This window comes from Pezoporus flaviventris, unplaced genomic scaffold, assembly GCF_033815535.1.
Source record: "Pezoporus flaviventris isolate CSIRO_AGI_PZ_B2104156 unplaced genomic scaffold, CSIRO_AGI_Pfla_v1 ptg000097l, whole genome shotgun sequence".
Taxonomy (NCBI): Eukaryota; Metazoa; Chordata; class Aves; order Psittaciformes; family Psittacidae; genus Pezoporus; species Pezoporus flaviventris.
Genome location: NW_026892645.1, coordinates 6,056,826 through 6,083,894, shown reverse-complemented (window position 1 = coordinate 6,083,894; position 27,069 = coordinate 6,056,826). Strand labels below are relative to the sequence as shown.

At 48.2% G+C, this 27,069-nt stretch overlaps 2 protein-coding genes across 5 annotated transcripts; one reads left to right on the top strand and one right to left on the bottom strand.

Annotated features, from left to right (window-relative positions):
* Positions 1-122: 122 nt before the first annotated feature.
* Positions 123-16,544, bottom strand: ZER1 (zyg-11 related cell cycle regulator). 3 transcript variants are annotated; one of them, XM_061477054.1, is made up of 17 exons: positions 16,288-16,544; positions 13,001-13,080; positions 11,726-11,989; positions 10,743-10,893; positions 10,014-10,450; positions 8,315-8,491; positions 7,108-7,222; positions 6,504-6,650; positions 6,079-6,252; positions 5,168-5,383; positions 4,465-4,506; positions 4,017-4,136; positions 3,470-3,585; positions 3,154-3,342; positions 2,133-2,230; positions 1,647-1,749; positions 123-1,080 (listed from the first exon to the last, which is right to left on the bottom strand). In XM_061477054.1, the coding sequence occupies exons 3-17, from the start codon at positions 11,881-11,883 to the stop codon at positions 1,023-1,025; spliced, it is 2,301 nt and encodes a 766-aa protein (XP_061333038.1). In that variant the 5' UTR covers positions 11,884-11,989; positions 13,001-13,080; positions 16,288-16,544; the 3' UTR covers positions 123-1,022. The 3 variants fall into 3 exon arrangements, with proteins under 3 accessions (XP_061333038.1, XP_061333037.1, XP_061333036.1); XM_061477053.1 differs by lacking the exon at positions 13,001-13,080; XM_061477052.1 differs by lacking the exon at positions 16,288-16,544 and having other exon boundaries at positions 13,001-14,857.
* TBC1D13 (TBC1 domain family member 13) lies at positions 8,549-27,069 on the top strand. Of its 2 annotated transcripts, none has more exons than XM_061477055.1 (12): positions 8,549-8,577; positions 17,298-17,371; positions 17,951-17,991; positions 18,486-18,547; positions 18,833-18,932; positions 20,182-20,264; positions 20,414-20,573; positions 21,320-21,527; positions 21,984-22,147; positions 23,554-23,714; positions 23,939-23,996; positions 24,686-27,069. In XM_061477055.1, exons 1-12 carry the CDS (start codon positions 8,564-8,566, stop codon positions 24,749-24,751), a joined length of 1,191 nt encoding a protein of 396 aa, XP_061333039.1. In that variant the 5' UTR covers positions 8,549-8,563; the 3' UTR covers positions 24,752-27,069. The 2 variants fall into 2 exon arrangements, with proteins under 2 accessions (XP_061333039.1, XP_061333040.1); XM_061477056.1 differs by lacking the exon at positions 8,549-8,577 and adding an exon at positions 17,088-17,171.

Sequence of the window (27,069 nt, the reverse complement as noted above, 5' to 3'; positions counted from 1 at the left end):
AGTGGTTCATACCACTCTGGACTAGGGCCTAGTAGATCTTATCATGCAAAGCGGAAATACTGTCTCTGGCATTTGTAGCCCTTCCCCATAAAACAGAACACAAGTGAAAAGGTGGTGAAGGACCTGAATGAAGATGTGTAGCCCTTTGTGAACAAATCTTGTTCCTTGTTGCACAGGCTCCCTTAGAGAGAAAAGCTCTGTGTAGCCAAGAATGTCTAAATGGTTTTACCGGTCATTCCTGGTCTTGAGGCTAGCTGGGCTGGCAGATCCCACTGCACTGCCAGAGGGGACAAACCAGGCCTCTTGACTTTAATGGGAATGTCTTACTTCCAAATGACCCACATACAGTTAGCAATGCTTCCATTAATGTGAGTCTTCTATAAAAACCCTTAAGGGAGTGAATTAACTTGGAAGATCTTCTTCATTTCCTCCCTTTACAATTAACACTAAAAAGGTCTGTTCTTTTGCTATAATTCTCGGGTATTGTCCCCCCCAACATCTCTAACCAAATAAGTAACTCATTGCTGCCTGCAGCCCCACTGAGCAGCCAATGCCAATTAGGGACTGGTGTTCTTGCAGACATTACAGGACCTCATGCAATACAGCAAAAGGGAATTTTCTAAAAAGTGGGAAATAAAAACGTCACACTAGTGATCACACAAGTAGGTCTTCAAGCTCATGGTCATTTGAGGCTCTGTGTGGTCTAAAATAAAAAGGTTAAAAGATACATAGTGTAGTTGTCTTTGCTTTTTTTTTTTTTTTCTTTTTATACAGAAATCATACACACAGAACTTCAACCTGAAACTTCATAACAAAAAAAGTCCACTAATTTAAGGAAAGCATTTTGTTGTGCAAAAAGTCCCTCCCCGCCTCCCCTGTTCACCTTCATCTACTGAGGGTCTCACACACACACATAAAGTTTCCTTCCAACAGGCGTGTTGGTAAGAAAGAGTCCTCCCTATATACAGTGAATTAGAGAGAAGCTGGATACAGTGCTGGCATGAGGCGTTAGAGGACTGCCTCTATCTGGAAGTGTCCATGTTCTCCTCCTTAAAGTTACTGCAGTGCTCTATAACTTTCCTATGGATAAAACAAGGACAGGGAGAGAGGGTTTAGTTTAAAGCTTACTGCATGACAGTTGTGGGACAGTTCTTATACTGCTGTCCCACAACTCCATCTCTGTGTAATGTGTATGATTTGCAGCAGGCAGGCTCTTCTGAGCTACACATCAATCAACATCTGTGTCAAACCCAGTGTACTCCACAAATGCAGCTCAGAGCTCCCAGTTCCTCCCCTTGGAAGTTCAGTGGCCAGATCCATGCATGATTCTGGATACAGGGAGCCCACACAAGTATGGTGAGTAGCAACGGCTGGAGACCATTGGTGTAAGAGATGCAATTAGCTGTGGGGCTCCACTGTCTGACAAGCCACTTCTGTAACAAATTTGCCTGATACAACCTGTGTGTCCCACCTACAAACACCTCTCTAGTCTTCTGTTTTCATCCTCTTTCCCCTACTCTTCTCCTGTGTTCACTTCTTGCCCCTCACACACATCAATATAGGCCATTCTTTGGTAGCCTTACTTGATGTGGAAGAAAAAAACCTAGCTAAAGCTAATGTCTGATGGTAGCACACTGGTTTCCTACCGGGCCATTTCCTTGGTCTCTTGCCGTGCTGAGGCCATTTTAATCATGTCCTTCAGAAGAGGGATCCCACCTTCTTTGATCAGCAGTGGGCAGTACTTGTCAGCTGCAGAGAAAAGAATAAAACAGGTCATTGTGAACCTTCACAAAAGTGGTAAAAGGGTGGCAGAAGGGAAAGGGGAAACCTGTGGCCCAAAAACGTATAAAACTTTATTATGGAGCTAGCCTGCTAGAGGTGTAAAACCACAGCCATAAAATGGCTGAGAATGTAAAAGCATGGCCAGAAGGATCGAAACATCGAAGGAATTTCCTACACACTAAGTCTCATTGTTTCTTATTTGGCTTTGTGCTGCTTGGACATTCCTGCATCATTCAAAGACCGTTTTCTCTACTGCCATCACTGAAGTGGGAAGACCATTTCTAACAAGCTCAGAACCACACCCTCAGCTCTTCCAGTGAAGTGGATGTGATTTCAAAAAGGGAACTTACGGTAGACAGAGACCAGGTTATACAGTGCCCAGGTAGCCCAGTGCTGGCTGACTGGGGAGATCCCTTGTGGAAGAAGTCGAAGGATTGGTTCAAAAGACCTGCACAGAAATATTGCAGAAGCTGTTAGAAATACCAAGAGCAGCTTCTTTCAGCACTTCTACTACTTCAAGCAGCACAAACTTGGGTGTTCACAGATACCATAACAGTAAATCCACTGGCATGTCAAAGATTCTGGCATTGAAGATGAGGTCTGTGTCGCATGGCAATACAGCCCCTACTGCTTTAGCATAAACATGCTGCCTGGATAAATAGCTGCAATGAATGCAAGATGTGATTTCTATCCTCTGTGAGTTACTTCCCCACAACAGCTGAAGCCCAGCAGCAATGATCTGTAGAGGGGCTGCTTGCATACAATAGCTGCTGTGGTTTTTCTGACCACAATAATGTGTTGATACTGTAGAGCAGGCACTGGAATGCCATTTGTTCTGGATTCCTGCCAGGCATTAAAGGGAATACAGAGTATACCTGATACCCTCTTATAGGAAGGACTTTGGAGGACTCCACCAGTTGTATTAACCCTTGAAGGGATTTCTGGGAACTGTGTCTCCCAGAGAAGAGTGAAAGCTAACAGCAATCCATGTGATTTTCAGAAGCAAACAGACTTAAGTAGGCAAAATGACAAGTCTAGCAGGAAAATGGTTAAGCAGTCCCAGACAAACAGATCATGTTTCCTGGGCTATGTAATTTCACCAGAAACACACAGGAGAAACTCTTTTGGGCTCCCACACTTCTCTCATAGGAAGTGCCAGGGCAGGTGTCTTAATTTCAGCAGCCTGTGTAACACATTTCAAAGGAAGGTGTAAAACCCTCACGACAGAGTATTGTCCCTGAGGATCTTTTTCCTTTATTCTAAACAGAGCCTCCTTGCTGGGTTGCACCTCTTCCCTCCTCTCTGTTGGTGTTTGCTTCCTGTGACAACCCTGGCTCCTAGGGGAGCAGGCCAAACTTTGCTATTCCTCACCTGTAATTGATATTTCTCCTGGAGTTGATATCCCAGCTTTGGATTGCTGCCCACATCCTCTTTACAACTTCCTCTCGGTGGGGCTCACATATACCCCAAGCCTCTGGACCATCAAACATGATATGGGAGAGCACACCACAGGCATTATAGGATACCTCAATCCCATCTGCTTTGCTTTCCAGCAAGTTACTGCCAAGGAAGAAGAGATTACTCAGAGGCTGACACACCATGTTTAAAAGTCTCCAGGTGACCCAGGAGAAGAGCTCCAGAGCATTCACTCTCCTCCACCCCAGCAGTTCATTAGCCAGGCACTCACCTGAACACACTGATGAACTGGGAGGTCATGAGCTGTGGGCGGAGCTCCTTCACCTCTGCTACATTGCCCAGGAGGCCCAACATGTTGCGATGCAGCTCCTGCTTCTCAGGGAACTCCTAGGCAAGCAAAGAACAGGATTATACAAAGTGGAGTTATAGCGGTGCTGAGAACATGCAACCTGCGAGAAAGATTGTACAGTACATCTAGAAAGGACTGAGTACGTTTAGGGAGTCAGCAATGGCTCTTAGCAGATGCCCAAATGGATCTCTAGTGTTACAGATACATGTGAAATGAGATTCAATGCTGCTCTACTTAAGGGGGACTGCACACAAGATGAGGAAAGAGGAAGATGGGTGTAAGTTTCTCTGTTCTTCTTATGGTTGGATGGATAGATGTGAGAAGAAGAAAATATGCAAGCTTTTTCTTTTCTGTCTGTGCAATACAGGAAGTACTGCTTATAGATTAGCATAGCCAGGGATCCTGCCCAGGCACCTGCATCTCTACTGCTGATGTCAGCATTCCTCTGGAAGGAACCAGATGTACTCACTTTCAAGCACTCTAAGAACAGTTTCATGCCACTGTAGTTAAGGAACATCTCGCAGTTATCAGGGGTCTCATCAGTGATGTTCCAGAGGGCACTCCAAGAGAACTCCATCACCTGATCACACTACAAAGCAGAAGAGAAAGGAACTGAAACAGCTTTGCTGATGTGGGTCCCCAGTGCAAACCAACTCCTCTTGTTTCCTCTCTGGTCTCACCCTAGATGACTCCAAAGGTAAGAAAACCTTGTTATTCACTTTCAACTTATCAGCAAGTGGATTTTTAATATTTCTTGTCTCCTTGTCACATTCTCCTGCCCTCACTCTGGGACAGGAAATTCTGCAGCATCAATTGAGATGTCTTGCATTTGTTAGTGAAGCTTTGGGCTGATCTCCATGCTCAAGTCAGACTGGAGAGAAAATACTCTATGGATATGTTTTTTGGGAAACACTCACCGTTTTATCAGCCAACTTCTTCTGAATCAACTTCAGCATTGTCTGTGGGCAGAGGAAGGGGAAGAGTGAGAAACAGTTCCAGAACCACGCAGCTAAAATTAACTGCTGTAGTACTGCAGGGCTGGCTGCAGGCATGTGCAATTTTGATCCTTTGTAGAAAACCTACTTGGTATCTCTTTCTTTAAACAGGTGGGACAGGGTTATGTTCAATGTTACAGGCATTTACAGAGCTGAACTGTGTCATAGTCCCTGAGCTGTTGAATTTGCAGTCAAGTTAGTTTTGATCTGTATTACAAAGTCTGGAATGTGGTATAACTGCAGCAAAGCAGTGGCCTCTGCAGCTCTTTGAAAAGGTGTGAGGGAGATGGGTTGACATGAGCTGGGAAGCTGATGCAAACTCGGGGAGATGCAGAAGGAGCTAGTCAGAAGGGATCATTTTCATTCTGGAAATGATATGATAAAGAGGTCAGGTCTAAGGTTATACTGCTTCCTGCTCTCATAGGTTGCCTGTCTCTGAGTGGATCACATCCAGTGCTGGTAGGCAAGTAGGGATAGGTCAGGAAAGGTTATCATTGGTAGGACACTAATTTCCTCCTGTGATACTGCAAGGCTGGATCACTGGCTCATGCATTTGGTGGACTGCTGCAAGGGAATTGTGGTAGCCTGGGTTAAGGATAAGTAGACACCATGGGACCATACCAACCATGACAAACCCCATCTTGCCCACAGCTTCTTTATGATCATTGTCCACCTGGCAGACCAGAGCATTACAGAGGTGCACAGCGATGCGCTGGATGGACTCATCCTGCCGGCTCTGGTTGAGGATGTTCAGCAGCAGCTCGTTGACCCGGCGATACTGGAACTCCAGTTCCTCGGGAATGCTGAAGTTGCACAGTGTCAGGCAGCAGTTCCGCTGTACCTGGGTCAGAAGGAAGCAAATGCTGGGCCAAGTGGCTATGAAAACACGGACCCCATCACCTCATGTTTCTTTGCTCCTTGGAACTGAAGCCATCTTCTTGCTTTACTACAACCTAGTCTCATAGGGCCATACAATCACCCAGTGCCCATCACTTTCAAGCCAGTTCCTTGCTGCCTGTGAGCTCTCTATGCAGCAGTCCCCATTCTGCAGCCCAGTGGCATTATAATGTCAGCCAGCTTCTGATACAGTGTACTGGGATAATGTTTCTTTCTGTTGGCTCAACAACCCCAATGCCTGCAACCTTTTCACCCCGCAGTCAGTTATGGATGTCTATGCTGTGCGTCCTATACACCCTTTAAACACCTCTATCATCAGATAAGAAGGACACTTGCTATCATCACTTTCTTCCCCTTGTTCTGGAGAAGATCACATGGCAAGGGGGTTGGAACTAGATGATCTTTAAGGTCACTTCCAATCCAAAGCATTCTACGAATCTATGATAAGGAGCATCCTGCCTGTAATGCCCATCATTCAGTGAAGGCAAGCAGCAGATCTGGGCAGTAGCTTCTCTGGTGTCTGCCTTGATTCATATCCTGGAGGCTTAGAAGACCCAGATGCTAATGCCAGAAAATAATCCCAGATCCTAATACAGAAAAGGGGATTATGGGATCTGAAGGAGACTGCACTGCTCTTACTGTGACTTCCTGGTAGGACTCCATGCCATTCAGCACCACCTGGATGACCTGGCGCCGCAGCTTTACACTCTGCTCCATGCGATACTCTGAGTTGGTCAAGTAGAACAGTGCTGCGCTGCCTGTCACCTGGATGTTCTTGTCATCCTTGTGGCACTTGAGGGCTGTGATCACCAGCTGCAGAGAAGCAACACGAAGCTTCAGTGCCACTGCCTTGCTGCTGAGTCTTGGAGTGACTGTTACAAGCCTGCAAGGAATGTGTGGCCCAGGCATTGCAGGAACATGCTTGTGAATTGAAGGTACCCAGTTTCACTGCATGACTGGAAGTTTCTCCAGAATGGCCTGATATGGTGTCTCAGGGTCAAGAAAAGACTGGGGTTGCAAAACTTCCCTTGTTATGGTGAGGTAAATGCTAGCATGGGGCTTACCTGAAGGGCTCGCAGCAGTTGGCTGCAGCGTTCAATACGTGCTATGTCAAAAAGGAGGTTGATGGCCCGGGATGTGATTTCTGGCCGGTGTTCAGTGTAAGCCTCAATTGCATTCAGGACTTGCTCTTCGTTCTTGTCTCCACTCACCTGGGAGGAACAAGAAGCATCATTTATAAAGGAGTAAAACAAACATGAGAAGGGAACTCTGAAAGGTCGAAGGGTACAATTTTCCTCTGCCCTGCTGACGGGACTGGGCCCAGGATGGGAGCAAAGAGGTTGAATCACTTCTCAGCCCAGGCGAAAAAGAAATGGGACCTTTGGAGCAGGAAGATGATATTCACAAGTAAGACTCCTATTGTCTTAAATTCTTTTACTGTAGCCACAAACATCCTGGTTTTTCAGGCAGGATGATTCTTCCATGCTCTTCTTTAAGAGACATGTTTTCTAACCCTTGTAAAAACCATATGGGGCACAGGTCTTGCTTTATTAAGGACTTACTGAAAGATCAGAGCTCGGCTGTCACACGAGACCTGAAGAGCTCCATTTTTATGTTCTTTCAACTTCTACCAAGCTCCTACTGCCAGTATTCTTGTGGCCTCATTACCTTGTAGGCTGGAATATGCGTCAGGCGACAGAGAGATGTTTCAAAAAGGCCCAAGAACTGGAGCGGTCGTTTCAGACCCCGGAAGGGAGCGATGCTGCTCTTTGCTGGCTCAATACTGACAGAAAAAATAGAGATCACTCATGTTGGTACCATGTTTCTTCAGGTTTCTCCTGCCATAGAAACACCTATCTGCTTTGCACTCACTCTGACTGTACTGCTTCATAACCAGAGTGATAATAGCTACACAAGCCAGCTGCTCCTAAACTTAACACTAGACATTCATTCCAGATGACTGAGTGAAGGGCTAAATGTGTTGAACAGAAACAGCAGTAAGAATTCATGCAGACAGAATGCAGCTTTCCTGGGTAGAAATTGTCCTGGAAATTCACTAGCTGGGATGAACATTTCCTCTTGGAAAAGGGCTGTGGATTTCGCTAATCCAAGGTATTTACAAACTGGATTGCATGTCATACAATCACAGACTGGTTTGGGTTGGAAGGGACCATGTTCCTTACTGACCAAGAGCCAGTATTTCTTCACCAGCTCTAGTGGAAAGGAGCCAGTACTGTCCCACTCATTTGCTTTTGTTCAGTAAGTGCTTGGGGAATAGGCAGGCAGAGTTCTTGGCTGATCTGGAAGACCAGACCTCTGGGTATGCCTCTACTGAGGTGCACCAGGATTCTCAAAAGTTGATCTGCTCAGTACCCAGGTCAAATCTGAAAATATACCTTTAGATTCTGAGCTCCTAAAACACTCGGCCCTCCTATGAACACTGATGTAACAACTCAGTGTAGAATTGTTTTGTCTCATAAAAGTCGGAATTTCAAGCGAGGGTAAGAATGTTTTGTGTGGAAAATGTGTACAAAGGGTTTTGGGTTACTTTCAGGAAAAGTATAAAATACTGCAAGAGGTCCCTGGAAAATGTGTGTGGCAAAGAACTGAAACACTTCTTCAGATATGCATGGCAGGAAGACAGGATGAATTCTTTATTACTCTTAAAGTCTTTACGTGTGTCACATACAGGAATCACAGCTGCTTCCCATACCACCCTTTACTCTTATGGGGAATCTAGCAAGAGTTATATCCTGTATTTTAGTATTAACTAGACCTCCAGAATCTGGAAACCTAGAGGGAACTGTTCTTAATTCAATTTGTCTTTGACTGATCTATCTACCCAAGCAGACCTCAGTAATTGCTGTTTCTTTACCTTGTCTGGCCCATCTTCTCCTCCATGCTTGGGATAGTGCAGTTCTCCAGCATGGTGTGCCCTGAGATATCGAGCGATGTGAGGTTTACCAAGTTTTCCACAAACAGGTTTAGAACCCGCCGGGTCAGCTTGAATTTGTAGTAACTGGACAGATGGTCTCGGGAGATATCCAAGTGCCTGCAAATGACAGAGAGCATCTCAGAGCCCGGAAAGCATTGGCTGTGGCTTCTGCCTCTCTGCCAGAGGAAGATGACAAGCCAAGTGTGAGTATTATATTTTTTATTTATCTTTTATTACCATAATTTCCTTCACAGGATACAGGAATGTGGCTGTGTGGGATCTGGCAACAGGATCTAGCCCTATGTCTAACTGAAGCACACAGATATCTGGTAGAGGTCTACTCAGAATAGAGCACAATGAATTATCTGGCCACACATCACAAAGGAAATTGCTCCAGGCTCAGGAGCTGCCTTTCCCAAACTCCATCACAGCAGCCACCTGAGCATTTCTGCCTGGTGACTATAATGCACCAGAGGATCTTTGCATCCCCAAACACGTTGCCTCATCCCACAAATTGTCGCACAGTTTCTGTCTGCTTCCCCAGTCTTGTATTTTTATCACCCCAGGCTATTACACTACCCTCATTCAGTTATTTAAATGCTTAAGCTTTTGGGAAACCCTGATGCTATGTGGAGTGGTGGGACATACTGACCAGCCATCCTATGCCCGTGGGGTCACTTACAGGACAGGGGCTGCTCTTGCCTGCCAATCACTACCTAAGCCCCTTGGGAGAAGACTTTTTTATAAGACAGGAGCCAACATCCCACTCACAAAACTCTTTTCTACTTGTTATAAAGTAAGTTTCATTGCAAGTCACTGGGAGTGAAAGTTCTTGGGTTTATAATGTTATCCAGGAGGCTCCCTGAGAGTCCAGGTCATGTGTTAACGTGGTACCCCCTAGTGTCTGCACTCAGTAGAGACGATACTAAAGCCACTGCAGAGGATCCTTCACGTGAATACTATGACCCTTCTCCTTGGCTTGGAAAGTCCTGGCTCCCTCTCTTAACACCACTGTGCAATTGAACAGCAATTGTCTCGGCTCTGTTTCAGGAAGTCTTTTCACTGCCAACACCGTGGGGTCAAGACTGCCTATTTATTTACACGGCTTGTTCCCTGGTTGCACCATCCACGCAGTGTGCTTCCACATGACACAGTGAGCAGTCTGAGCTCAGAGTTTTTCCTAGGTTTACCTCAGAGTTAGCCTTAAATTTTGGACGTTCCTGTTTGACAAGTGGTTTGGAGGACTGAGTTTCCCAGTGTGATTATTGCTACAGTAGTTTACACATCAGCAGTCATTTTCTTTGCCATCTCTCAGGTATTCAGCTGTTGGTTTTTATTTGACTGGGAGGTGGTTGGTTTAGTTTATTCTTTCTTTGCTGTGTAAGGTTTTTTTTGAGGGGTTTGTGTTGGTTTTTGGTTTTCTAAGAGGGAGTTTCTGCTAAGTGACAACCTTTTGCAAGCAAAATGCAGGCTGGCTTTAGACATGTCAGATATATGTAGTGAGCCACTGAGCAAGCCTGGCCAGATGGGGGTTTATAACTTGAAACCAGCAGTGGGTGGCTCTCTAAATTGTTAGCACCTAAATGAGCTTTCCCTATCAGTGGGAAAAGGATAAACAAGGAAGAATGGATGTGCTGACCTGAGCTTGCGAAGCTGTGCGATCACTTGGATGTGCTCCTCTGAAAGGTCCATGTTGTAAAGCACTAAGGAAACCAGACTGTCCTTCCATTGGGTCAGAAATCCCACATCGTTCAGCTGGATCCCAGAGAGATCAAGAGCTGCAAGGGAGGCCAAAGGCCGAAGCAACGTCTCCACATTTACCCCCTCGATCAAGCGGCCCAGGTTCAGGAAGCGCAAGCGGCTGAAGCCTTCAAAAGTAAAGTCCTTCACCAAGACCTGGCGAGTTGGGTTCACCAAACAGTCATCTTCACAGCCTCCAGGGTTCTCCTCCTCATAGAAGATATTACAGCAGCCAAAGAGGCTAAGGGAGATAAGTGTGTGGCTGAAGCTCACCAAGGTTTGTAGGCTCTTGGCTGTCAGCTTCTCACAGTTAGTCAGGTAAAGCTCAACAAGATCCTGGAAGATGGGAAATCAAAGTTAGAACTATTTCACAGGTAGAAATAGTTTGCTACATCACCTCCCACGGGGAGAGACTGAGACCATATATTTCCAAATTTGACTAGTATTCCTACCCCATCCCATACAGTGATTCTGGGAGATGAGAAGGGAGAAGCTGAAAGTTTCCCAAGTAAGATTTGGACGGTGAAGGATGCAGTCTTGAGCATTTCTGCGTGCCTGGTATTCTAGCTGGTGCCCTTGCAGCAATGCTGCCATGCAAAGTGGCAGCTGGAGACTGTCAGTGCAATACCTGCTTCCTGATGGCCTCCAGGTCCTGGTCCTGCACAATCTGTTCCCGCAAGTGGATCCGAGCTAGCCTGGTGCTCCGGGGATCTGAGAACAGGGTGAAGAAGCTCTCATGGGGTTCAAAGATGCTGTCTGTCTTCACGAGCTCCACGTACCTGTATTTGGGCAATGGCGTTAGCACAGCATGACACAAAGGGTCAGCCTCAGCTCTAGCACCTTCCCTGGTTACAAGAAAATATGAGCAAGTGCATAAGCACATGCAGAGTTCCCTCCTGATCTTCAACCTTTGGGGCAATGGGAGCTGGCCTGTTACTTCTTCTTGCACAGAACTAATGATCCTTAGGAAAATCTCAGGCATGCTCAAATGTGTGAGTGATCAGATTGGATTCTGGCAAGCCCAGACTCCAGGGTTTTTCCCCCATAGCTGTTTAATGATAGTAATTTGGTATTTTTTCATTATTTGGAACATTAGATGGCCAAAGTTCTCTGCCAGACTTTGAGGACAGGAGTTCAGCCAGGAGAGACTGTGACAGCCAAATTACACGAATCCCTGGAAACAGGTTGCTTTGTAAAGCTGTGGGAGCAGCAGCCTTAAAATTTAACATCTGTTAGCACTTTGCACTCTTATTTCTTTGATTTGAGAGAGCTGTAATGCTTCAGTGGTGGGAAATGAGAAGGCTCCTTTGTTACTTACTGATGTTCTTGGAAGGAGCAGGAACTGTTTCACTCTGGGTTTACTTATGTGGAAATGGTGACTGCCACAGGAACTAGAATGATATACAGCAGTACAATAACCCTTGGGGACACTTCCTCCTCAAATTAATGCAGCTCCTTATTTCCAATATGAGCATCAATTGGAAACCACCCCAGCCCTATGAATTCTTCCCCATTTTGTAATCCTTTCCCATCATTCTTTTCAGAGAATGACATCCCCCCTTCCCTTTGGGCTCCTTCCCAGACCAGCTTCTCCACGGGCCTGAAACGTACTCATTGACAAGCTTGTCACAAATCTCGCTTGGCAAGAAAATGTCAGGATGGAGCCGGAGAGTTTCGTTGTCCAGCAGGTAGCAGAGAGTCCCCTCCAAGTTGCGAAGGCAGTAATCAGTGCACAGGGCCATCAGTGACTCAGGGCTATCGGATGCCATCTTGAGGGAAGTTATGGGAAGGGGAAGAGCGGAAGGAAGCTTTTGAGTCAGGAAATCCTTTCCTCAAATGAAGCTCCAGGATGAATTTACAGGGACATCAGGACAACTATGAACAGAGGGGAGAAAAAGATGCATTGAGAAAGGCACATCGGCAGGTGTCCTGCAAAGCTGTTGTACCAGATCATTGTATTTACAGGCCATCACTTGCTGACCTCAAAAGAACCTACTGCCTTTTGGCCTCTCTGGCAGTATGCCCTTAATTCCTTGGTATCCCCACCCCAGGGGACACTGTGGGAATGAGTTAACACAAACCATGTTTGGAAATGAGGCTACACAGCAAGAAAATGTTTTCTTATTGCAGGAGTTATCTGGCAGACAAGGCCCTCTGAAAGGGAAGTGGAAGAAACCACACTGCTTGGTTTCCTTCTGAATGAGCTGGATAAACCAGAAGAAAATCTACTGTTGGGATGATGCAAATAGAAGTATGGCCTCATATCTTGGGCCTGCAATTGTTTGCCACCATTTCAAGGCAAATTTCATGTTCAAGCTGAGTGTTTCTCTCAAGCCAGAAGCTTCATGCAAGTCCTTAAACTAGACTGTGAAATGGATTAGAAGCCAAAGGAAAACATACAGACTGGTTTGGCTTCTCTTTGTAATGTAAAGCCAGGTTTATTCATATGTTGGACATCTACATCCAGCAAACTGGGACACGCTCACTCAAACTGTTCCAAATCTGTCACAAAAAAGTATGAGTGACTAACCTGGAAAAGACACTTTTGCCCTTCATTTTTAGTACAGGATGAAGAAGGATGGGTAAGGAAACAACTGGGGGAAGCTATTCCTGTCTCTCTTTTTATTTGAAATAAGAAGCCTCACTCACTGGCACTGAAGAAGGGCTTGCTGGAGCCTTGGAGGTGTTTAGCAGAAGCGACTGAAGACCAAAGAGTCAAATCACATTAGAAACAACCCTGATGGACTTCTTCTGTATATTTCCATGGACACGCAAAAACTGTGTTGAAATGTTTATTTCAATTGTTATGTCCCTGCACTTGTTTGCTCTCTCCTTCAATCCTGCAGTATCAGTACAAGACAGAAGAGTTTAATTCCCTTTTCTCACCTTAGTCCATATCCCCAGAGGCACCCGGGGTGGATCAGGCACCTTCCCTCCTCACTTTCAGATGCTCTGTTCAGCTCTGCCTGGCGATGACACCTGAAAAAAGGATCAGTCAAGCCTGTGGATGAGGTAATCTTTGGAATTCAGGCACCAAATGGTCTCTCTGGGTGATAAGAACACAGCTGTGACTGAGCCTGCCTGGCAGCCCGGGCTCCCAGCCTTCTGATCCCTCCCTGCAGAATGGATTTCCATGCAAACATGGAGGCAGCACAAGTTAGAAATCAAAGCTCTTTTCTTTCTTCCTACTCAGTTTCATTCATTCTTTTTCTGAGGGCGTGCTTCAATGTCAGGGACAAAGATCTGGCCAAGGAATTAACCCAGCACAGAGAGAAGCCTGGTGCTGAACTTGAATTACCTTTTGGCTTTACCTGAATTTGATCTATAGTTTCTCTTTCCTGTAAGCATTTTTGGGAAGTCTATTTGCTGCAACTGGCAGGTTCATGTTCCAATCCCAAACTACTTCTGAACCACTTGTTCTGACCTAGAGCTTACAACAGCCTTTCCAGTGTGGATCTTAGGTTCTCTTCTTGTTTTGACTTAAGAGGGAAAAGCAAAAGCAGATGCTGGGCAAAAAACCCTGAAACCAGCAACCACAAAACCTGTACTTAACATCCTGATTATAGACAGTTTGAAGGGTGTATCCTGCTCTGCTGGGTCAGAGTCCTGAGCTGGGGTCACCATAATGTAAAACTGTGACTTCTTGAGGGTGCCTTAATAGCTTGGAGACCTTTTGAGATGCATTTGGAACAAAACAAATGAGTAAAGCCTTTCGTCTTCACCTTTGAAAAAGAAGGAAATCCCTAATCCAGCACCCTCTCCTTTGTAGTTAATTCAGGGAGAAGTCAAGGATGAAATGGGCCACTGTGTGCAGAGCATTGTCTCATGGGCTGTGAGGTCCTGGCTATGGGAATGCAGGTGGGAGGAACTTGTCCTGTGTTCTGTGCTGTGTCTGTGTTGGAGATGAATCTGCTTCACCTCCAGAACGAGTCCCTTGCAGATTTTGCCTGGAGCTTGCTTCAGAGAATCTTTCCAGAAAGGCAAGATCAACAGGAAGATCTGAACCACTCGGGAAACATGTTCTGCTATCCCTACCAGTTCCCCTTGTGCCATCAGACAGGAGGTCCCTGCAGCCACTGTTCTTCCACTGTTTACTACCGATGGCCAGAGAACTCGAAAACAGATTCCCATTGACAATCTATTATCACGTGCAGCTGGAAACAGCCAGTGCTTGGGACTTGTCCAAGCAGCTTTGAGCACTAAAGGGCAAGGATTGCCTTCCTGTGGCTCTGACAATCCTCTATTCCCCCTCTGCTGAGACCAGCACAATGTAGCTGGTTGATCCCAGCCCTGGAGAAATCAGCTGCCCTTTAACTTCTGAGCTCCATGTGACCCACCAACAAAATCCCATGTGGAAGGTGGATATAAAGAGAAGTGGTTAAAGCATCCCAGTAAAATAACACCAAAGAAATGCATTCATCCTCGTGATTTCTTATGGACATCTGAGCACCACCCAGAGCTCCTGCTGTGACCTTTTGTATGGGGCACAGTACAAGCCAGCCTCTCCCTCCTCAGTCAGACTCAAGACATGACACATGGGCAGAGGGAGATGGAAGTAAGTGTCCATAGCTGCCCTGATCAATAGTGTCTATAGTTATAAGCCTAGCTTGTTGATAAAAGCAAATGAACTAGAGCTGCTGACTAATTAACGTTTACTTAATTGTTATTCTTGGGCAGCTTTCCCCAGGCAACAGACCAGCACACTGACAGCCCAGCGCACTGTCACCAGCACTTTCAATGATGAGCAATGAGCTTTCTACTGCATGTGAAAGATGCTGAAAATTCAAGTATAAGAATCAAAAAGTGACCAGAACTACGGCTGCCAAGAATTTTTCCAGTTTATTTTTCCAATAGATTTGCTTCCATCTTCACACATGAAGGAACAGAGGCCACTGGAGATGCAGGAGATATAAAGGCATATAGACACAACGAGCCCTCGCTGCGGAGCATCAGCACCCTCCCATTGTTTACAGACCCAAAGGAAGCTGCAGCACATGCAGCTTCACTCTCTTCCACCACCAACCTTCCAGGCCCAGCCAGCAAATCTGGCAAATATTGCTTATGTGTATGCTCCATCCTCATTGTTACGGCACTTTAGGCGGTGCTGGCACAAGAGCCTTGGGACTGCTCCTGGCACTCCTGGGGCTGCCCATGCCAATATCCTCTGCCTTGGACTCCAGACTTATCTTCTCTCCCAGTCTCTCTCCAGGCAGTTGCCCAAGCCAAGCCTGACTCACCATGGCTGCACGCCAACAACATAACGTTTGTGCTGCTGCTACAAAAATGATTGCAAAGCGACTTTTCCAGCATCAGGGATTTGTCCAAGGAGAGGGCAAACAATATGCACTGATGGGAAGTGATTGCAATGACTTTAGAATACCAAATACAATGTAAATGCAGAATTTGGCACAGGTTACACCTTGAAGGAAAACTGCACCGTCATTTTAGCTGGCGTCTCGCAGCTGTAAGTCACTGAGATTTCATTAATTGATGGGTCACCACAGTTTGTGTGGGGAAATACCATCCCTTTCTTACAGCAGCGAAACTGAAGCAGGAGTAGGCTGAACTATTCCATGGCCCAGCCAAACTCTGCGATTCTCAAACCTGTCAGCCTGGCAAGACTGACACTGTAAATGAGACAAACCACGCTAGCTGAGAAACATGTTGATCTTTGTACCTGCCTGCAGTAAAGATGCTCCTTCGGCTCACTGAATCATAGCAAGGGTTCTCTTTCCAAAAGGTCACCTGCCCAGGAGGACACCCCGGGGGAGCCCCTGGGGTTCCCACTCCCTGGGTGCAATGGGCTCTGACAGCCCTATGAGCCCCTTGACTAGCCTGCGGCCAGGTCGCCAGCCCAAACCTCCCTCGCTCCCCGATTCGGGGCGCCGGCCCCGCTCCGTGGGGCGACCTTCCCTTCCTTCCCTTCCCGAGCACCCGGAGGTCACCTCTCCCAGCAGCGCCGGGGTTCGTCATGGACGGGCTGCCGCGGCCCAGGCCCCGGCTGCCCCCACAGTCCCGAGGAGAGGTCGAGAGCCTCTCCAGGGGAGCACCGGCCGGCGCTGCCGGGGGCGGCGGTTCCGCGTGGGGCGGCGCTGCCTCGCCGTGCAGGCCCGGTGTCCCCGGACAGGGCGAGCCCCGCGGGTCAGGCTGGGGAGGGGGACGCCGGCACTCACCTGGCGCCAGGCCCCCGCCCGGCGCGGCCGATGGGCGGCGGGAGCCGCGGCTCGTCCCGGCGCCGCTCCCCGGGGCGGGCACGGGGGTGTCCGCGTCCTCCTGGGGCCCACTCCCCCCGCCGCGGCCTCCGCTGTCAACAAACCCCGGCGTCACTTCCGCCAGCCGGGACCTCCCGTACCGGAAGCGCCGCCGCTTTCCCCTCCCGGAAACCGCGGCCAGCCCGGAACGCTCGGGCCGTGCCCGCCGGTGCGCGGGCAGCCCCGGTTCTCCCTCACGCACCGTGACCTCACGGGGCGCGACGGTGAGGACGTCACGGCAGCGGCACGCACTGCGGTGACATCACCGCGCCGCTGCATGGCGTGAGCGCGGGGGCGTCACCACACGGGCGTTCGCGGGGCGGCGGCGGCGGCCCGGGGCTCCCCGGTCCCCACTGCCCCTTCTGGCTGAGGCCACCCGCGGGTTCCGCGGGCGCCAACCGGGACGCGGGCACCGAGCTTTGACCTCGGTACCTCAGCGCCCTACCCACGGCGTCGTTTGTGGGGCTGACACCGCAGCGAGGGGACCCCAGCCCTGCCCACTGGTCCCCGTGAGAGGGCACAGCCCGCGGCAGAGCCGCTGCCCGCTGGGGAAACCGGGACCGCCCGGGGCAAACGGAGCCGCGGGCACGACCGCGCCGCGGGGCGGGGCTCAGGGCTCACGGTCCCGCCCCCTCCCCACATGGGCGGAACCACCTTGGAGCGGTGGGGGGGGGGGGGTTGGAGGCGTGGTGTGTCCCGGTACCACCCCCGCACCCCCCCCGCGGGCAGGGTTTCCAGCCGGAGCGCTTATGCGGAGCGCGGGGCAGGGGTTCGGGGGCCGCCATGTCACGGTTGCACCGGAGCAGGTGGGTGCCGGGGCTCTGCCCGTGGCGGGGCTGCGGCGGGAGGGCGCTGTGGGGTCGGTGGGTGCTGGTGTGTGTGGGGGGTGTCTGTAACACGCGTTATAGCGGCCCCGGCTCCGCTTCCCTCAGGATCGCGGACTTCCAGGAGGTGCTGGGAGAACCCACGGTGGCGCTGGCCAAGCTCCGCGACCTGTGCTTCAGCGGTGAGCGGCCCGGCCGGGGCAGGAGGGCGAGGGCACGGCCTGAGCCTTGGGGAGGGGCCCTCCGGTGGTGGCCCGGGGCTGGGGCCGTCCCCGCGGGGCTCAGAACGCGTTGTCAGGCCCCGAAGGATGTGGCGGGTGATGGTCCCCTCAGCTACGGCGAGTGAACCCGCTGCCATTGCCGCTGTGAAGCGGCGGGGGTTGCAAACCGCGGCTCACGGGTGTGTTTTCAAGCCCAAGCTCCAGTCAGGCCGCAGCGGTCCCCACCCGGCCTCTGAACACAGCCACAGGCTTCCAGGCAAACCCTTCCTACCCTTTCGTGAGGTACTTGTGGCTTTCATCGCTTCTGGCCATCACCTGCGCGTCCCCGTCTTTCTGCTCCCAACACCCGCAGGAACCCTCCCAGCCCCGTGGGAGGCCCCGGCATTGTGGCACCGTGTAAAGCCCCATCGCGGCCCTGTGGGAACTTCTTGCCCCCCGGGAAGGGAAAGTGCTGCCTCGCCTGTTTGTGTGGTGGCATTAGCGAACCGCCGCCAGGAGACCGGGCTTAACGGAGCTGTTTCTTTGCCTGATGTTCCACAGGGATCCCCTTTGATGGTGGGCTGCGCTGCCTGTGCTGGAAGGTGGGTTTTGCTTGGGGTGCTTCTGTGTCTTGTGAGGGGGGCTTTGCGTTGCTGAAGGACACGTAGTGTTTTGTTGGCGCTTGCGGTTATGATCAAAGCAATCTAGAGCTGAAAAACCACTCAAAATCAAGAGTAATTTGCGGAGCTCAGCACTGGCACACACTCACAGCAGCATTTACTGACACGGGGCTGCCATTGCTTTGGAGAATAGAAAGTGGCTGTCGGCTCTTTTGCATGAGAACAGCTCTCAGTATTAAGCTAGGGGTGCATTCGGTCAGGTTAGCTATTGATCAGCCCTGCAGATGGGTCTGTGTTGAAAACCAGTCCCTGAAATATCCTTGGCTGTTTCTTGGCAAAGTATTGGGCTTTCTGGAGAAAGCTGACAATGTTTTCAAAGAGCCGGTTGTAGCCTCTGTGTTTGCTTTGCTCATCTTTCAGGTATAACAGCTCACCCTCCAAACACTTATTTCTGTGTCTCTCTGTCTTCTGTACAGATACTCCTGAACTACCTCCCTTTAGAGAAAGCCTTATGGAGCTCTTTGCTGAAGAAACAGAGGTGAGAACGTTGCTGCTTGCCCCTTTGTTTCTAAAGATACCTGCAGAGAAGGAGAATAGTTCCTTAAATAATTAAGTACCTTCACAGAAAGAATTGTTCTTGTGTGGAATGTACTGTTCTGTAGACTGATGGGCGGATTGACCTCTTCAGCTAAACTCAACCGAAGAGAAAATCAAATGCCCTCTGGCTGAGCAGAGTGGCACAGAGAGATCTGTTCGACCTCAGTTTGCTGCTTCACTGACGTAATCTTCTGCTTCATTGCAACTTCCTCTTTTCCTCCTAAAGGGATCTGTATTCCCAGTTCCTCAAGGAAATGATTATCCAGCCTGGGATTGCGAAAGCCAACCTGGGTGTTTCAAGGGAAGATGTGACCTTAGAAGATCATGTAAGTGTTGTTAAGTCTTTGTGCTGCAGAAAACTACTCAGTGTTATTAACAGTTGTTCTGGATTCTGGACCCCTGGGCTGGTTTTGGCTCTGTTCTCAACTGGTTTGCCTTGCTAAAAACAGGAGAGACTGTTCCTAAGTACCAGCCTGGCACTTGTGTCTTAGTAGCTTTCTGTGTGAATTACTGGCAAAGCACCAATAGTTCTGAAGAGAGCTGTTTTCAGCTATGCATGTGCCTTCTAGCCTCCTCTGGGGATAGCTGCTCTAGGGTCTCCTAGGGAGAGGCTCACAAGAGGTACCTGTGGCAAAGAAACACTCTCCTGGAAAGTTGGGTCCATGGTGGCCTCAGAGCAGGGTAATCTGAACAGAGGATATAGAAGTGACAGGAGAGGTAAGTTGGGCTGTGGCATGGAAGGCAGGAAACTCACTCACTTCTAGTTTTGCTGCCTGGCTTTTTAGTGAACCATCTCCTGCATCCCTTGGCCTTTTCCTTCTCTGAAAACTCTGAAGAGTGTATGTGATGGGGGAGGGAATGAGGTAACTGATCAGAAAAGACTGTAAAATGATACAAGTGCTTCCATGACCAGTCTTGAACATTAACTTCTCTGCTAGCATGCAGTCATCTGTGTGGCTGTGATCTCTGGAGGCCTTGGTGCTGTAAAACTAATGTCTGTAAAACTCTGGCAGGTTACAGCGATCTTTGAATCTTCTTGGTTAGTTGTTACCTGTGCTTCTTGTGTTGCAAAACTGGTCAGGTACAGGGAAGGTTGTTCATAGTAGTATGTATTTCCTTTTCCCTGGCCATGATGGTGATGTTTAATCAGCCTTCTTGGAACTGAGGTAGAGGAATATTTGCAACTACTAACCCCAATGGCCAAGAAATGGCTGGGTAACTCTTAGCCTAACTACAAAGACCATCTCCTGCAATCAGGAATCTTGTTGACATGGGACAGGGAGTCTGATTTTGGAACAAAGTCATTAAGAGACTGGTGAAAAGGGATTGGAAATGTCGGCTTCTGCCTCTGTAAGTGAGCCTGCATGCTTGCTTGTTTCACAAGCTCTAATCATTCCCTGCAGACTGTGTGAAGAACATTAAACGCAGCTAGTGAAAAATTAAACCTGATGTGCTACGAGCGTGCTGGTACTGGATGACAGAGGGACAGCAGGAATGTTAAATCACTGGGTATTTACTGAGGGTTTGGGTACATGTGAAACGTGCTTGTTCTGTCTCTGTTGTTTGTTTCTTCAGCCCCTCAATCCAAATCCTGACAGCCGATGGAATACTTACTTCAAGGATAACGAAGTGCTTCTCCAGATAGATAAAGATGTCAGGTGTGTGAGGAACAGTGACTCAGGTCTCTGAACCCCAGTGCTTCGGTTAACACGTTGTCCTTTGGAAACAAAGTTTAATATTAAACCCAGCCTCCATGGGGCTCAGACTTCCTTTTCTTATGCCTGATTTCCTTCTGTGTCCATCCTAGGAGGCTGTACCCTGACATGGCATTCTTCCAGCGCCCAACAGACTACCCCTGCCTTTTAATCCTGGACCCCCAGAATGAGTTTGAGACGCTGCGCAAGCGGGTGGAGCAGACAACGCTCAAGTCCCAGACAGTGGCACGGAACCGCAGCGGGGTCACAAATGTGAGATGCGGGGAGGCTGGCCAGGGAGCGAGGCAGCTTAGCTGATAAGGGAAGGCTGTTTCCTGGGCTTTTCTTATGTTTTTCTCACTGCTTGTGCAGTGGAATGACGCCAGTACCTCAGCAGGCACTGTGTGTTCTGGTGGCTGGACAGCTTTGTAGAACCAGTTGATGTGCCTGACACTAAGGAATTACAGGTGTATTTAATGTTAAAGATATTTTTTCCTGACTCCTGGAGGAAGTTAGAGTTGCAGGAAAATTTGAGTATTTTATGCTTGACATGTGCCTTTCTGTATGGGAACAAAACACTGGAGGGGTAATTTATTTGAGTTGAATCTGCTGAAATACACGTTGTCTCTTTCCTGAGCCTTACAGCACAAGTGCCACATGCTGTTGGGGAATGTGGCTTGTTACCACAACAGATCTATGCTTTTCCTCATTCTACTAACAAAGAAGTGGAACTGCTGTGGCTTCTTGCTGCGTGGGATCAGGTGGTGCAATGATTGAGGGGAGCTTTCTGTTGCTGCACAGACTGCTTTGTTCTTCAGGGGTACCCAGAACTAGGACTTCACTGCTTTTGTACTTCCCAGGTTGCTTGTCTTGGTTTATGTGAACACCTCCCTGCTTGGTATAAGCTGCCTAAATCTTTTGGGGGGCACTGTGTATTAAAAGCCAAGCTTGTCACATGTACAAAGCTATCTGTGCCAGCTGGTTATGCTGAGTCAGCCCTGGTCTTGTATTGCTTTCAGGTGAGCTCCCCTCTTAAAACAACACCTAATGCTCTGAGTGAGTATGAAGTTCTGCCCAACGGCTGTGAAGCTCACTGGGAAGTGGTGGAGCGAATCCTGTTCATCTATGCCAAGCTGAACCCTGGGATAGCATATGTGCAAGGGATGAATGAAATTGTGGGGCCTCTTTACTACACCTTTGCTACAGATCCTAACAGTGAATGGAAAGGTGAGAGACTTTGCTCAGTAAGGGCTGTTTTACTCTGTGCCCTCTACATGAAGAACTGCTTTGGGAAGGAGACTCTCTTAAAACAACTGATAAGAATAGAATGGGAGTACTTTGCTCATCACTTCACAGGAGCTCTGAGGGTATGGGCTCATGCTGGGGAGAGCAGATGATGTTCTTGGGCATAGATAACTGGTTTGTGACCCAGTGTCACGAAGACCTTGTGTTACACACAGGGACTGAATCTGCAGTGGCTCTGTAGACACTTCTAGTTGGGGAAAAAAAAGAAGTATCTTGTCTTGTCCCAAACCAAGTAAGCCAAGATCTTGTGGGATCTGCTACTTGAATCCAGTACAGCAACCAGATTATGGAGCAAGAATATTTCTGTGTGCCTTTGTCAGTGCTGCTTGCTTTATTCCCCTGTGATACTATGGGGGGTTTTATCAATTCTTTTTCCAGAACATGCTGAAGCAGACACATTTTTCTGCTTTACCAATCTAATGGCTGAAATTCGGGACAACTTCATTAAGAGCCTGGATGATTCTCAGTGTGGTATTACCTACAAAATGGAGAAGGTCTACTCCACCCTGAAGGAGAAAGATGTGGAGCTGTATTTGAAACTTGTGAGGAGCTAAGTGTTTCTCTGAGTCTTGGTTGGAATGTGGGGAGTGGAGCTCAGTAGTGCATTTAAATATCAACCAGTTGTGTTAAACTGTTACTGTGCTTGAATAGAAAGGCTGAGAGAGTGTGGGAAGGGCTTTGCCTATAAGGCATAGAGACCCTTATCTGTGAGCCAAAACAACCTCTCCTTGGAGTAAGCCTAGAGCGAGCTGACACAGCCAGGCTTTCCTCCCTTGCCTCACTGAATGCAAACAATAGTTGTTGCAGAGCTGTGAGTCCAGAGTGACTTGGCCATGATCCCTGGTCACCTGGCTGGAGTCTTTGCTCTCTTCTACTTAATAGACAAAGCATGAGTTTTGTGGTAGAGTTCAAACAAAAACTAGCCTTCAGTCCATGCACACACTGCCCTGATAGCACTTAGACTGCATGGAGCTCATTCCAGAAGTGAAATACAGCAAGCTGGACCCTCTCACCCACCTAATTCTATCTTTCTCCTTCATCCAGTGGTCTCTTAGTGCCTTAGTGTGAGATAAGTAGAAGGCAGCTTTTGTTGAAAACATGTTCAGGTCGTATTGTCCATTTGGTGTGAAAGCCCAAGGAGAATTTGGAAGGGAAAGCTGTTCTTGTTACCCCATCCTTCACTAGATCATGCTTTGATCTCTTTTGCCTGTAGAAAAAACAGGATGTATTTCTTTTACAGTCCAAAAGATGCTTTGTCAACACAGTGACATGATCCACAGTGTTGACTGATTCAGTGGGGAAAATATAAACTCCTTCTATTTGGCTGTCAGGAGCTGGCCTTGGCTGTGCAGCAGGTGGCGTTTAAGAATATCAGCAGGATCCTGAACTTATTTGATCTTGATTAAACCTGCAGTCCCTGGGATTTAACAGCAGAAAACAAGAAAGCTTCAGGCTGGAAGTTTTTATGCTGTGCTTTAGTGACCATCAGTGTGAACTCTGTTCCATCTTTGTTTCTTTTTGTGAATAGTAGAACTTCTGCTAAATACAGGGCTCCTGGGAAGGAGAGGAAATCCTGACAAAACAGTGCTCCGCTAGAGGGGGAGGGTTGTGGCTTTGCAGATAAAATGCTGTTCAAATGGGAATTACTTGGCAAGTTTAAAGGAACTAACACAACTGGTGCCTTTAGGAAGAAAAGCTTCCTCTGCTTCAAGTTGTGGTCAGAGGAGCATTGTCTGGCTTGGCTGTAGACATGGGGCATGGCTACATTGAAAACCTCTCTCTGTCTTGAATGTGAAAGCCTTCAAAGGAGGCAGTGGGTTTGCTGATGTTGCAGGATGAGTTGGCAGCTTAGAGCAATACCAGGGTGGAGATGGGGATGGAAACATGGGGTGCATCTCTTACTTGTAGGGAGCACATACTCATTCTTTGCCTGGTGCCTGTCTGACAGCAAGAACAGAACATCAAACCCCAGTTCTTTGCCTTCCGCTGGCTGACGCTGCTCTTGTCCCAAGAGTTCCTGCTGCCAGATGTCATCCGCATCTGGGACTCCCTCTTTGCTGACGACAAGCGCTTCGATTTTCTTCTGCTCGTCTGTTGTGCCATGTTGACGTAAGTACATCGGTAGCATTCCTGCTCTTCCCTTCCTTTACCTGAGTCTGTGGATCCAGGAGTCTTCTGTAGCTGTATGTTCAGGCATCCGGTGAATAGGTGATAGTCCTTGTTCATCATGGTAGCAGAAGTGTTTCTGAAAGCCTCTATAAGGGCACAGTGTGGCCTGTCAATAAAGCTCCTTTGTGGAGTCAGAAGTAGCTGGAATAATTTTCATCTTTCAGACTAATCCGGGATCAGTTGCTGGAAGGAGACTTCACTCTGAACATGAGGCTGCTACAGGTAAGGATTGGATGCAGTGGGCATAGGAGTCAATGTAAAGAGTCTTAAAATAGTCCTGTGAGAGGATGATGGTGTGAGGGAGGATGTGCCTGGCTGAAAAGGAATATGGATTTCTGCTGTTTGCATGCAGAAAAATCTTGAGGAATCTCACAGCGTGCTCATTGCTGGAAGTGCTAAGATTTTGCTTGTGCACCCATTCTGTCCTACAGAGAAATTATCATAGATTAGAGGCTCCTTTTGGTTTGCAAAAGATGGAAGCAAAGATGTGAAACTCTATGTGACAGTGCTAAATTTGTTGGCCAGAGGCTTTTGTTTAGTTCTGAGATCTGTGGGAGGCCAAGGTCGAGAACACCTGCACTGCACAGTAGGAGATCTTTGTTTCTGCCAGTTCCTGCTTTGGGCTGTGCAAGATACTGGCTTTGATAAGGCTTGCTGGCATGAAGATAGCCCTTGTAGCAGGCCAGTTTGCTGGCCAAATTAAAGGACAAATTAAAAAGAAAACAAACAAAACCTTGAAGGGTATTGAGGCTTGATCAGTTATAAAACAGGGAACTATTAGCTGTTAAGGGAGTAACAACATGGCATTATGTGTTATAATAGGCCCAGAATGCTCTTGCCAAGGTTTGTCCTACTTAAGTGAACCAGAAATGCTGGGCAGTCATTGACATCACTTTGTTTCTTTGACACAGGATTATCCTATCTCTGACGTTCATCTGATTTTGAAGAAGGCAAAAGAACTTCAAGATTCCAAATAGTCCATGAACCTAACAAAAGGTGTCATAGAAACTGTGTGGCAGCAGATCCCAGGAGATGCCCCTCATGCAGCATGGAGCATTAAAGCTCCTTGTGATCTCTGCAGGACTTCAGGTTTCATGTTTGGGCTACTGGCCATCTTGAAGACTTCCTCCTACTCTATTTATTAAGTCAAGGACTGATTGCTTCCCCATCTGCTTGGGTCCTGCACTCCAGATATTTTTTCTGTGCTGCCAAAAGCAGTTCTTTGTATCTTTTTAATGACTTTCAAGTTTGAGGAGAAAGAAACCACCTGTCTGCATATCCCTGAAGGGATGGACTCCTGTATCACGGGAGTGACACATGGAGTAACTCCTGATTGGGAAGGGACAGGCAGGGTCCAGTGGATTTTGGTGGGTGAGTGTAGAAGGATCTTCCTCCTGTGAATAGAATGTACTCCAATGAAGTCACACCTCCTGCCATTCAAGTAGCTCCTGGATTCTTCTCCCTCGTGTCTGTGCTTGGCCATCCCTGGGGTGTGTAAAGAAGATTACATTGGGTTTTGGTGATTGTCATCTGGCATCCTGCAGTTTGGACCCCTTTGCCTGGGAAAGGGACCTTGATGAGCTAAGATGGGAGGACATGATTACAGCTGGTGGCTTCATGCACTGAAACTGCCTGAATCCAGAATCGCCTTATCAACACAGTCTCCTTGACAGCCAGACTGTGGTGGCTTTAATCGATGAGTCAAGTGCAGTTTGAACTCGAGCCTTATTATGCACAGCCTTAGAGCAGGAGCGTGTTGCTGCAGGAAGGCCTCATGCTGCTTTCCTGGCTCTGAACTGGAGCATATCCAGCTACAATCCGGATTCTGAAACACAAGAAACGGGCATCTAGACATGTGCAATGAAGACAGATGTATATAGAGGCTTATACAGGCATGGCACTGGGCTGTTCTGCCTCAGTGGCTTGCATAATATTACCCTGCAAGAAGCTCTGGTCACAGGGACCTTGATACTGTCTCACAGTACATCTTGCCAGGAAGAGACATGGTACAGGTCTGAGCTACAAGTAAGATTGCTTTCCTGGTGTAATCCAGTAGACATACAGGCATCACACTAAGTCCTGGTGGAGTCACAGTCCTGAGCTGAACACTGGACCCTCTTGAGAGAGGAAACTACTGCATTTCCAGTACGGTGGAGCAGGTGAACAGCAACTGAAACAAACCATGGAGAGAGCTGCTAACCTGTGGCAATGTTGAGCTGATCAGAAACTCTAATCCTTGGAGGGAGAAACTGCCAGCACCCGGGTGCCTGGGTGGAGCAGAAGCTCTTGAGTGAACACTAATCCAGCGTGCTTTCCCCTTCTGTTCCGTGCTGCCTCACCTCTGCATAGCTGTTTGACACTGCAGGTTTTGGTATTTATGGGTACTGATTTGTTAAAGGTCAGTCTTTGCAAGATCTGCTTAAGCTGCTGATGGCCTAGAATTGCCTTAGCAGGAGGGATGCTGTCAGCCTGCAGCTTTTATACTGGTGTTATTTCCTTCACTGAAGGCCAGTTCTTTACAGGCTCCTATAATTGTCACAAAGGTGTGTGGGGAGGCTGGGGGACAGGTTGATGCATGTACCTCTGTTCTTACTGGCAATCTGTAAGCAAGCTCTGCCTCTTGAGGAGATGCTAGAGTAACCCTGGGGCAGCCCAGTGTTGCTGCTGTGGTGGAGCAAAAGCAACTGAAGACTTAAAACAATCTGTAATTAATACCTATGGCTAACACTATCCCTCTCTGCTGCACTCCTTTCTAGAGGGTAGAGTTTTCCTTCAAGAAATATGGAACCAATAGGCCAGCACAGCTGTGTGATGAAGCATCCTGCCTGCTCTAACCACTGGATGGATCTTTCTGCCTTGTATTGCTGAGCTATTCCAGGGGGTCTCATGGTCTCAGCTCATAGGTACCCCACACTAGAGGGGCCAGCAGGCAGACCTCATGTGGCCAAAGAGCTAGGTGACAGGCACAAATGTAGAATGAAAAGGTCAAGCTCTTAGGCAAAATTTGACCCCCTCCAAACACTTCTGCCTCAGAACTGCTGTAAATGCACTGTTGCTTTCTCCCATTCTGTTTCTCACATTGTGTTTTTGCACACACAATCTCTGCTCTCACCTCCCCAAATACCTGGCCTGTCTGTTTCAGGCCCCCCTGGCAAGTGCAGGGGTCCCTTACACTGTATTTTCTCACTAACAGGATCCTCCTTGAGGGTTCCTGCTCTGAACAACTAAAAGTCTCCTTAAAATAACCTGAGAAGGCTGCAGGCAAATCAGGATTAAAGCATTATTGGGAGATGAA

Coding starts and splice junctions, on each gene's coding strand:
- ZER1 (XM_061477054.1), bottom strand. CDS start 11,883: ATGGCATCCGATAGCCCTGAGTCACTGATGGCCCTGTGCACTGATTAC. Junction 10,451..10,742: donor TGGAGGCCATCAGGAAGCAG/GTATTGCACTGA, acceptor CCCATCTTCCAG/GATCTTGTTGAGCTTTACCT. Junction 5,384..6,078: donor AGTCCTACCAGGAAGTCACA/GTAAGAGCAGTG, acceptor CTTCTGACCCAG/GTACAGCGGAACTGCTGCCT.
- TBC1D13 (XM_061477056.1), top strand. CDS start 17,149: ATGTCACGGTTGCACCGGAGCAG. Junction 17,992..18,485: donor TGCGCTGCCTGTGCTGGAAG/GTGGGTTTTGCT, acceptor TCTTCTGTACAG/ATACTCCTGAACTACCTCCC. Junction 22,148..23,553: donor TGGAGCTGTATTTGAAACTT/GTGAGGAGCTAA, acceptor CCTGTCTGACAG/CAAGAACAGAACATCAAACC.